This window comes from Grammomys surdaster, unplaced genomic scaffold, assembly GCF_004785775.1.
Source record: "Grammomys surdaster isolate TR1022 unplaced genomic scaffold, NIH_TR_1.0 343, whole genome shotgun sequence".
In the NCBI taxonomy this organism is placed as follows: Eukaryota; Metazoa; Chordata; class Mammalia; order Rodentia; family Muridae; genus Grammomys; species Grammomys surdaster.
Genome location: NW_021604762.1, coordinates 558,977 through 570,803, shown reverse-complemented (window position 1 = coordinate 570,803; position 11,827 = coordinate 558,977). Strand labels below are relative to the sequence as shown.

The 11,827-nt window shown below is 42.5% G+C and overlaps 1 protein-coding gene across 2 annotated transcripts in view; it reads right to left on the bottom strand.

Annotated features, from left to right (window-relative positions):
• Babam2 (BRISC and BRCA1 A complex member 2) overlaps positions 1–11,827 on the bottom strand; it is a 364,624-nt gene that overhangs the window by 64,491 nt on the left and 288,306 nt on the right. For both annotated transcript variants that reach the window (XM_028778958.1, XM_028778959.1), the window contains exons 8-10: positions 11,003–11,102; positions 7,728–7,798; positions 4,843–4,925 (exon numbers count right to left, since the gene is read on the bottom strand). In XM_028778958.1, coding sequence (XP_028634791.1) covers positions 4,843–4,925; positions 7,728–7,798; positions 11,003–11,102 — 254 coding nt within the window. The remainder of the gene's footprint in view (positions 1–4,842; positions 4,926–7,727; positions 7,799–11,002; positions 11,103–11,827) is intronic.

Here is an 11,827-nt window from a genome sequence, read left to right as displayed (position 1 = left end):
GAGAGAGAGAGAGAGAGAGAGAGAGAGAGAGAGAGAGAGAGAGAGAGAGAGAGAGAGAGAATTCTTAGGACTCGGTGAACCCCACTACTCGCCTGCATTCCCCATGACAACTGCAGGGAAGTAGAGCTGCCCAAGTCTCATGAGAGGACACAACCTAACCATGTACAAAGAGGAAATCCTTCCTTTACAAACGAGATGGTTATAGCAACCACAGACATCTATAATGAGTTATAGTTAACATACCTTCATGTGACAGGCACATGGGACAATTACTAGCACTAACTGTGGGGGAGGCAGAGCCATTGCATCCTACTGGCTTTAAGTCACTATTAATCTGAAGTAGAATGTGTCAAGCCAAAGGTGCACATGAAAATCTTGAGAACCAACTACTGAGAAAGGATCTAAGAAGTAGCAACCACAGAAAGCACCCCACACTCATAGTCCATCACGTCCCAGCTTCTGGGGCCTTCTGCAGACCTCCTTCCCTGGCAGGTTTCTTCCTTGGCTTTTCAATGGCCTGCCCATTAAAGTCCTGGGCGCAATGCCACCTCCAGGAGAGACCTTTCTATCACACTGAAAGACTGCTACTGAAGACTCGACTGCCATCACAGTTCTGGTTCAACCTGCAATGTATGCACTCATATTTGCTTGTGAGCATTACTTTACTTTCTACATCACTGACATACAACAGATGTTAGAAAACACTGGGTTAAGCAGCACACAGCTGTATTTCACCTTTGCCTGATTTTGTCAGATAGACTGGGGCTGGCACACATTCTCTGCAAAGGGTGAAATGACAGGTTTTAGGCCGTGTAGACCATGCACCTCTTCCATTGAGCATTCTCTTCTTTCTTCCTTTTGCTTCTTCTTAATCTTGTAAAAACATGGGGCACTCTAGTTGGCCTGGGCATACATGAAAACAAGTATACTGCAGGCCGCAGTTGTCCAACCCTATACTACTACACTATGAGCACTTGGAGAGCACAAGCCTGAGGGAATGCACGTCTACCCACACACACCCAACCAGAGTATTGAGCATACAGAAAATGTACACAGGTGACCTTACAGGCTATGGAGAAAGTGAAGAGAAAAATGGACAGACAGACTGCAGTTGACAGACATTTCCTTGGGAGATATAGCACACTGTACAGTGATTTACTGAGAAAGACAGCTTGTCAGTCATAACTTCCACCCACTCCCCCCTTCAAGTCCCAATCTTAACTCAGCCACCATGAGCCACATACTGATGCTTGCTGCTGCCTGGGGCCCATAAAGCAAGGGAGGTCGCTTCCCCAGGGCTGCTGTGCTCTGTGTCACTGGCATGCCTTGCTATACAGCTCTCTCACCACTAGCATTCTGAACAATTGTGGGCTCTATCCACTACCAGCGGTAAGGAGAACTTGGCAGACGTGGACAGACTTGCCCAACCACTGCAGGTACTTCTCAAATAGAGGCCAGGAAACCTCTTTAACAATTTCTGAGAGGAGAGAGCATGTTTCTCCTGCTGTGGTTATGACTCCAGATACAGATCAAGGGCAAAGGGAGGAAGGCGTGAGCAGCTGGGAAGGCCACATGGCCATATTCAGAAGTACAAGAATGCCAGGGTGCTGCAGCATTGCCTGGGGAGCCCAGAATGTGGACAACATCTCTTCTTAAGGCATTCTTGCTTCTGTACATCCAAACAGTCTGAGGTCAGCACCGTATGGCTCAGGAGAGGGGTGCCTTTCCTCTGGTGTCCCCCCAGGCTCGTGAGCACAGCAGTGGCTCCACTGACACTGGCTTGCTGAGCTGGGAGAACACAGAGATACAAAGGGAGGCAGAGAAGCTGGTTCATGTCCTGCTAGGTCTTCAACCTTCATGATGTTGTGGAGCCGCCCACGGGAGACTGGCTCGATCTGGCTCTCTTTTCAGGCGCTTCCTTCCTCCTCTTTCACATGTTGAGATCCCAGAATAATTCACTGCAGTGTTCTTTGTCAAGTCCCTACCATCCCATATTCACCTCCCATCTTTATAACAGGGGAAAAAAATAAAGAGGAACAAATGGTCCCCTGGGCGTTGGAACCCAGCAAGCAGATGCTTCCAAAGGAAGGTAAGTGTCGGATGCATCACCATGTGGCTGAGGAACACACATTATCTAACTAAGCTCCAGTGTTCCGAAGCAGGTCCTAAGTCTTAGATAAGAAGGAGGCAATGGACGGGAATGACGTGCTTTAAGGCAGGTTGTGAGTTAGGGTTGGGGCAGGAAAGAGCAGCAAAGGCCCTTGATTTACAGCCCTTATCGGCCCGAAGAGCCAATAGTATGTAGGCAGTGACACTAAGGGACACGGAGCGAACAGCCAGGGGAGGAAGGAGTGATAGTTTGGGAAAACATTTTGGGAAAAAGCAAGTGAGATCCCAGGTTTTAAGGCAGCCATTCTAAGGAGTGCCTGAGGAGTCTGTTTCTGAAGAAGGCAGTTCACAGCCACATTAAAATATGACGGGGTGGGAACTTTGATATACAGCTCGGTGGAAAAGGAGCCATGAGAAAAAACTGGACATACAATGCCAGGGAGACGATGTTATGCAGGAAATATGCAGCAGTAGCAGCTACTGTGGCTACAGGAGCCGTAATATAAGTGCTCTTTTATCCTGAACGTCAAGTGCAAGCAATGACTGCCTTGGTAGCTAGCAGGGCTTGATATGGCTTGTCCCTCTAGGATTCCTGGGCTGGACGCTGGTTCCCAGTGCAGTCCTATTAGGTTGTAGAATCTTTGGGGTCAGGCTTACGGGAAAGCAGTTAGAGCACTGGGGTACATGTTGGGAAGGATTAGCGCCATTCTCATGGGAATGAATTGTTACGAAGCTAACACATGCACTGCATTGGACACTCTACTCTGTAAGCAGCAGGTTCCTTTTCTACTTTGCTGCCATACTGTAACCCAGCCAAGGGGCCTGGAATAAAATGTAAGACTCTGGACTTCTAGTACTATGGGCTATACAAACGACTCTGTTTTATAAAGTGCCCGTCCTTGGGCATACTGTCATAGTAACAGGAAGTGGACTAATACATGCCATTCTGAGTTGCATGCTGGAAAGAAAGATTAGGACTAAGGAATGTGAGGAGTATATTTTTCCTTTATGCCTGATATGGTTGGACAACAACTGAAAAAAAATCCCATGACTAGGAGATAGAAGTGAGTTTCAAGAAAAATATCTGTGCTGTCAGGATACTTCAAGATGAAGGAGCTGCTTGGAGTACTCATGCAGTTTACTAGTGGGCTGTCCGCAGCCACTCTGGCAACATCTGGTGACCACCACTACCACGAGCATTGAAGGCAAAGTCTCCTGTGGATGAGTTAGACTAGGACATTCACATCAGGCAATACTTTCAAGTCCCGAGAGATCATCTGAAGCTGCAATTGAGATCTGAGTATCAGGTAAGAAAAGTAGTAATTTTAAGGCTTCCTTTCCCGGTGTCCTTTTAATTGTGGGCTGAACGCCATATGGTAATGTGTGCAGGAAGCACAACATCAGCCTTCCCATCCACCATGCACATTTCAACAAACTAGAGCAGAAGGAGGCCTGACCGAGTGATTTGAACAAGGTGTAGTTGGAGGCACGCCCAAGCTGCAGTGTTCTTTCAAATTGTTTATCTGCACACATAATTAATACAAAAATGCCTTTTCCAGATTTAATGTTTGAAAAAAAAATTGCCTAATGTGGAAGGAGCTACCAAACAGGAGCACAATATGAAGCACCATACAAGGTGGCAGTAACGTCCATTTATACCATCTAGGAGGAAGAGCATCCATCCTCAAATGCACAGCCGCTCTCCACTGGCTCTGTGAGATATGCCAGCACCACGTTTCAAAGGGAGGCTCTGTCCACAAGACAGGAAATCTTGTGGGCATATAGGGGCTTCACCTCTTACCATTTGCTGGTATGAAATCAGGTTTTTTTTAAAAAAAAAAATTTGAAACTATTTTAATCTAAAATTACAACCAGAAACCTAAGCCTGCTGGGGAAGAAAAAAAAAACTCCAAAATCACTATCTGTACATTGTTTGACACCATCTATTTAGGGTCAAAGTATCCCTTCTTAATATGGATTAGTGAAATGTAAGGAAGTTCTGCCTTTGCAAGAAGCCAGCTCGACTCCACTGATTTTGTCTGAACTCAAGCTGGAAAAGCTGGAATTCCTTGGCTCTTGTGCCACGGAACGTAGGGTTTAGTTGACTTGCAGTTTATACCTGATGCCACAGGTCACCGGCTCCTCTACAGCAAAGAACTACAATCTAAACCATCCACAAGAGAGATGGACCACTGATTACTGACCCACAGCTGACTGATTATGTAATAACCATTTACATATGACTACAATGTGGAAAACAACCCAAGGTTACTAGGGAAGCACCGAACACTGCCTCCTGTGTTCTGTGTCACTTACTAGTTAGTGACCAGAAGATCAAAGCAAGTCTGCTCTCAGCAATCCTGACAATGCAGAGAGACCTGATACCGGATACATATTTGGAAACAGAAATATGTCGAGGGTAGGGTCATTGTATCTTGGCAATATCCACATTTTGAATTTTCTGTTGTGAGGGGCTGTCCTGGGACAGAAGGACATTAGGATTGTTAGCTGATCACTGGACCCTTCATCGACTGTGACACTAAGAAATGTCTTGTCAGATGTCTTCTGTAGGGCGACATCACCTTAGTGGATGAGAAACAACGGTTTGGTGAAAATGTGACCTCAATATAAATACACATATGGTAAAATAAAAAGGACCATGTCAAAACACCAAAGGTTCTCACACTGATTATTACATTCTTAAGTGTATAAGCATAGCAAAAGTATACTCACTGTGTACAAGAAAGCAAAAATCTTTCCACATCAACAGCAGAGTAAGTTTTGTGAAGCCTTCTGCATCATATTCCACAACACCTCTAAGTAAGAAAACACATACATAAACCCTTATAAAAACAAGGTTCGAAAGCAATGGAAGTTAAGACTCTATTTAAAAGGCAATTGAACACAGACTTAAGACACATAAGCATCAAGAGGGTCTAGGGGTTGGAATGACACCACTGAGGTTCATGTTACAGCCCTGCCATTTGCTACTGTTTACAACCTCACTCCAATCTCTTAATCTTTGGAGACTCAGCTTCCTCATCTAGCAGGAAATTATGACATTGGTAAACTTTTTAATAGGATTGTAAAAAACTGACCAAGATAAACCATGAAAAGGAAACATTAGTCATCAGTTATAGTAAAAAGACAAACTAAGAAACTAGTCCATTGAGCATGATGTCACATGCCTTTTATCCCAGTATCTGTGAGGCAGAGGCAGGTGGACCTCTGTATCGATATGAGTTTGAGATCAGCCTAGTCTGCATTGCTAGTACCACAGCTGGCCTACAAAGTTAGACCCTGTCCAAAAGCAAAACAAAACCAGGTCATAGATGACATTACCATACCAGATGTCACCTGACTACCTGGAGAGTGAGCTCAAGTCTCACTTTCCCCAGGGACTAAGCAAGGATGATACTGACAGTATAACTGAGGCTGAACAGGAGTCCTTGCATCGGTACCTTAGCTTCTATCTTCCCATCAAGCAGCAGCATCAGTGGCAAGTTCTGTTGGGGAGGTCAAGGGACAACAGCTCCTCACTTGCTGAGGGGGTTGGCAGAACCTGGTAGTCTCGCCTCATCAATTTCTGACAAGATCAGAGTGCCTAAAGGATGTTGTCAACCGAAGTGTGACAATATTGTCCATGAACTGGTGAACAGAAAATACTCATTCACACAAGGGAGTCCCTGAAGCCTTAGAGATGCCTCTCTTCCTGACTGGTCAATGATACCGATGGTTCCCAGTTTAATACTGGGACATTCCAGGAAACACAGAGAAACTAAGATACCAAGGACTATGTGATCTGCTCAAGGATGGTATGCTTATCACTCAGAACTGACTCAAGCCAACGATTCTGCCTTATGAATGTATAATTAATCCAATACTGTTATAATAGTGAGGTCTGAACTTCTTACTCCCTTCCTTATAGGCAAAACCAAAATATAATGCCTTCTGTGCCTAAACACATAATACAGTAATGCAGTGGTAATCACCTGTAACTTAGTAACTACATACAAGCAATGCTATGTTATTATAACATGTGCATAATAAACTATGCAAAGTGTTTATTAAAAGAGAATGACATTAAAAACAAATGTAAATTCACGTTTCCTACTTTTCTTATGCCCCAATGGATGTGTGTAGTCCTTAGGTGTGTACATTCCATTCTGTGGGTCATTGTGCTAGTGTCTTCATTTTCAGGGATAGATGGCCAAGGTAATTTACTCAAAATTGAGATTACTAATATTTACTATCACTATTGTATACAAAGTGCTCTCTCAAAAAAAAGTTCACCAATAAAGCTGAAAATAATTTTAACTATGAAAGACTTATATAAAAGACAGCCATGTTGCTTGGATATTGACATTTCTATTTAGGCTAACAAAAGATGTTATAGCGGTTAATGAGAGAGTTGTTTGGCAGTTTCTCCAGAGTCAGACATCTGTGGTGTGCTGTGAGATTACATTACTCTTGGTTTCATTTGTTCTTATTTACTCTCTTCCTTGGTCTCATCTTCATTTACTTACTTGAAATGAAATGTTCTATTTCTGTATGTGTATTATTTTTAGTCCTTTCTGGAATAAGGTGGGACCCAGAATCAGAGTGCTGAAATCTCTGGTCCTTACACTGGGTAGAGTGTTCCACCTTTACAGACTATGAGGAAAACACACTGGTGCCTGAGTGAAAGTTTATAAGAGCCTGACAGCATCAAGAAGAAAGGAGCTGTAAACAGCATGGCCTCTTCTACACGTGGGACATCACTGGCTCACTAACCTTCCAGGTTTCAGGGCTACCTACAATAAAATGTGTTTATAACGTGCCCTCTATCTATCATCAATTAGATGGACAACCAAAATGTGGTTCACACAGACAATGGGATTTCATTTATCCGTTAAGGAGAATGAAATCCTGGCACTTGTAGGAAAATGGATGGAACTGGAAATCATTACATTAAGAGAAATAAAACAGACTCAAAAAGGACAAATGGCACATGTTTTCTTGCATACATGGAATCTACACTTCAGTATGTACATGTAGGTCATGAAAGCAGGCAGAGAAGCAGGAGGAGGGAGGAAAGTTTGAGGAGGAATCGAGTAATGAGATACATGTGACATGAAAGGGAGAAGGAGGCTATTGGGGAGGAGGAGGAGGAAGAGGAGGAAGAGGAAGAGGAAAAGGAAGTGGAGGAGGAAGAGGAGGAGGAGAAGGGACAGCAAGGAAACATAGGGTATGCAGAGGGTGCTCAGAACAAAGGAGAGGGACAAGTGTGTGTGGAAAATGCATAATGAAACCCATTACTTATACACTAACCTAAAAATTAATTTTAAAAAGTGGAGACAAAAAAAAATGAAAGAAAGAAAAAAGAAAAGTCCTGGCAACCAGAAGGCAATGGAGATTAAAGTGCAGAGTGGGCCCCAAGCTCCATGAGAAGCCGGCACTACGCCCATGATGGCTGCTCAGGGAGCATGGTTGGTCCTATTATTTGCTAAAGAATGCTAAAAGATAAGTCATCCTGGCAGCTCTAGGGTAGGCACCACAGGCAGAGTGTAGGAGAGAGAGTATCACATGTGAGAGCCAGATGCACTGTTGGTATCTGGTGTGAATAAGGCAGAACTTACGTGCCAAAGTGACTGAGAAATGCAGCGATGTACTCTCTTCTTTTGTGGTAGCCTTGAATCACATACTGTACCTGGAATGGGAACCCAAGCTGGGGATTAGTACAGACAGACTGAAAATGCTCTATTATGAAAAACTGGAAAGACCTGGAGAAGCAGAAGGAACAGGAACATGAGCAACCGTATTCCCACCCTACATTCAACAACTGTGAGTATTTTGCCTAGCTGTCTACCTACCTACCTATCAACCTGTCAATCAATTTTGTTGAGATATTTCAAAGGAAATTAAAGATATCCTGATGGTTCACCCCAAATACTTCATTTAGTATGCAACTCCAAAAAAAAAATAGACATTGTCTTTAGAAAGCCACAAATACAGTTGTCATACTCAGTAGGCTTAGTGAGCATTCTGATGTCATCGGCTACCCTGTCCACATCAGCTCTTCTTCATCACCTCCAAAACATTGTTTTCAAAACACTGTCTAATTCAGGATTAGAAATATAATTTGTTTATATTTTAAAAATCTTTTAATCACATAATAACAGCATGTGTGTTCCATGTATAGCACACACACTCACTTATCTGTCTGTCTGTCTGTCCATACTATCATGCATAAATGGCATTACCTTTTCAGAGATTAGGTTGACTTTCTTACAGACTACCTCAGTTTTCTGTTTCCTTTACTGCCTGTGCTTCCCTATACATTGGAAGTTAGAGCTAACAGTATGATTAGATTACATCAATGGTTTTTGCCAAGAAATCTTCCTAGGTGATACTGGACTTCATTATTTAGTCAATCAACTCCATTTTAAAGAGATGCTCTCTCTTGCCACAGTGGGAAAATGCCATAGAATACACACACATCCCACTTCTCAGGACCATCAATCTACAAACGCATCTCTCTCTCTTTTAAAATTTATTTTTATGTTCACTTGGTGTTTTGCCTGCATGTATGTCAGTGTGACATACATCCACTGGAACCTGAGGTACAGACAGCTGTGCACTGCCATGTGAGTGTTGAGATTTCAACCTAGCTCCTCTGGAAGAACAGTCAATGCTCTTAACTGCTGAGGCAACTCTCTAGCCCCAGACAGATGTATCTCTTGAAGTATTCGAAGACCTGGTTCTCCACCAACCATTCACCTAATGGTTTCAGCATCAGTTAGAAAATTCTTGTCTGACTTATTTCATTTGGGGTTGAGAAATGTTGATCAAAAAAAGTTCCATTATTCCTCTTGCATTTATCAGCAGACGTTCTTTATAAAGAAATGTCATTAAGTGGGGCTTTTTGGTTATCTTGAACTCCTAGTGAAAGGGTAAGATAAAATTAAAAAGGTAAGATAATACCTCATTCTTTCAAAAATCTTAATATTCAGAATGGGAAGTATTACAATGGGTGATTTATTTTGCATTTTGTGTATCCTTGTCAGCACAAAATGACAGTTTCTACAAAAAATGTTAAATCATTATGTGAGGTAACTGAAAGTTAGTTATTTATACAATAGCTTCTACCATAAAAACATATTTTTTGTAATGGTCTCTCTGTAGCTGAAAGAAAGAATGAGAGAGATCCTCCCAAAACTGCTTAGAATGGCTGCAGCCATACTGTGTTCCCATGGCTAAAGAGGGCTCAAGAGAAGGTACTTGGCATAACCACGACACAAGTGGTCCTGATAGCCAGGCTCTACCTTCAAAAAGTAAAACTATTCTATTTATATAATAGCGGTTTATGTCAATTTACAGAAACAGTGCTTACTTTGCAGGCTTAATGCAGGATCAGATGTTATTTTCAGAAAAGAAAAACAGATGATAAGTTTGCTTAAGTGGCTTTGTTTAAAAAAGGGATGAAAACAGTTCTGTGTACTTGATTTTAAAAACAGAAAAGCATTTTAACAGAAACCCACAACAAAACTGGCTATAAAGATAGATTCCGATGTAATTATGGAAATTCATTGGAAGAGACTGCTCCTAAAAGCAGCCCATGCTGTCCTCATTTAGAACAAACAGAGGAACACCAATTTTAAAGACAAGTAAAATTAATGAAAGGGAACCAGATAAGGAAAGTAGACTGATTCTTATATTTCTGAGAAAACTATAGTCTTTTTTTTTTTTGAGGAAAATATATGACTAAAAATTAATCTCAATTGGGAAGCTTTAAAAAGGCCTTTCTTCTCAGTTCTGGAAAATACAATTTACATTTTTCTCCAGAATTCTGGGACACAGATTTGAAGGCACTGCAAAGCCCCAGAATGTAAATAAGAAAGAAGCCTGCCCTATGCTCTGGCTTAGAGGGGAGCAGCAATTGGGGGTGTGTGTGGAAGTGTCTCAGCAGAAGCCACCACTCCAAGGAGCCAAGTGCCTTGGTATCTGGGCCAGTCCCACACATTGTAGTCTTGCCAGATTTCAGTTTCCCTGACATTTAAGAAATAATACTAAAGCCTCTGAAATATTATTGTTCTTTAAAAATATGTATTATATAGAGATGACCTATCTTCTGAATGAGAGAGATAAACAAAAGATCTATTTTCCCAGCCAATATGAACAAGTCAACAGGAGCAAAGAAAATAGCACTTTGGCAATTAAACCAACTGAGTCACAGTCCACGTGGGAGAGGAAAGAGCCAGGGTGACTAGTGTGTTAGTATCTCTAGTTTTCAGCTAAATATCATGGCTAGACATTAACAAGCATATTTTCATACTTTTGGGGAATAGTTAACTACCATCAAACTCAGCTACATGTACATGAACACAGCTAAGGAAAACTTCAGATAATCTGATGTGGCAGGTAGAAGGCCAGCTAACCCAGAGCGCTTGCCTCTAGAGGAGCAAAAACTCTGGTCAACTGCTCTCAGGCATGATAAGAATGAAGGACAGACAATTAATGGGTGAGATAAGAAAGCAGAGAGAACTAACAGCCCTTTAAAAGAATTATCTTGACATGAGCTGGCTGCAGACACATGTATACACCAGATGACTGAGAGAATGCACAAGATGCATCCAAATGCATGTAGGGGATCTGCAAAACTGTAAGAATGCACAAGATGCATCCAAATGCATGTAGGGGATCTGGGAAACTTTAAGTGATGATTAAATCACCCTGTGTGAAGGGAAGTGATGAATATAAGACAGACAGTGGATTGGGAAAAGTTGGGGAAGAAGAGGACGCGACAGAGTAGGCCAGGGAGAGGTGCCTGGCACACAAACTGTGACCTGACAGCTGTAGCAGAGTACTGGAGGTGGGGACTCTCAGCAGACAGGGGTCAGGGACTTGCTTTTACCTTGTTGGTGAGCAGGTGGCATACTTGAGGCACATAATCAATGAGACAGCCTCCTCCTGGGAAAGCAGGGATATGAAGAGCCGAGGAGCCTCCGAGTGCACTGAAAGGACAAGAGCACAGGACCTTGTCTTAGGGCCTAGGCAACGCAGGGCACGACACCCAGGCAGTGCTGGCATCTCACCGGGTCTGGCTGCCGGCTGCTGAGGGTTAATGAAAATGGGAATAAGGCCTTCATGCAATGGTCAAATGTCCGTATTTTAACTCAGTGTGTTGCACTAACAGGTTCCACATCATAAAGAACAACTCCAGATTGTATCACACAGCTGTATAAACCTGCCACTTCTACCTGGCCCAGGTAAGTGTCTGAGCAGTGGTGGGCAGACATTACTTAAATATAGTTTTATGCTCATTGTGGTGATTTGGTGCTGGACAAAGATAAGTTATTCATCAAACACTGGGCCTGAGCCACAGGGAACTGGATAGCCAGTTCTAGAGTTTATTGTAAAAGGCACAAGATAAAGAGACAAGAACAAGAGGATGCAATCAATATTCACTGATTCAATCACTGATATACAATATTGATTCTGAAACAGTTGCCAGAACTTTCACACAGTGAAACCTTAGCCATGGAAACCAGGTGCACAACGATGAGAAGAAGCAGTCCATAACTTCACAGCATGGGTCTCACCCGTTAGCTCTCCCTTTGACCCCACCCCACTGTTTCTCTTTTGTTTTTTTTTTAGTTTATATGTATCTATATCATCTGTAAACTGTCCCTGTAATATAACAATGTGCTCATTTACTGTACAAATCTCCCAGCTCCAA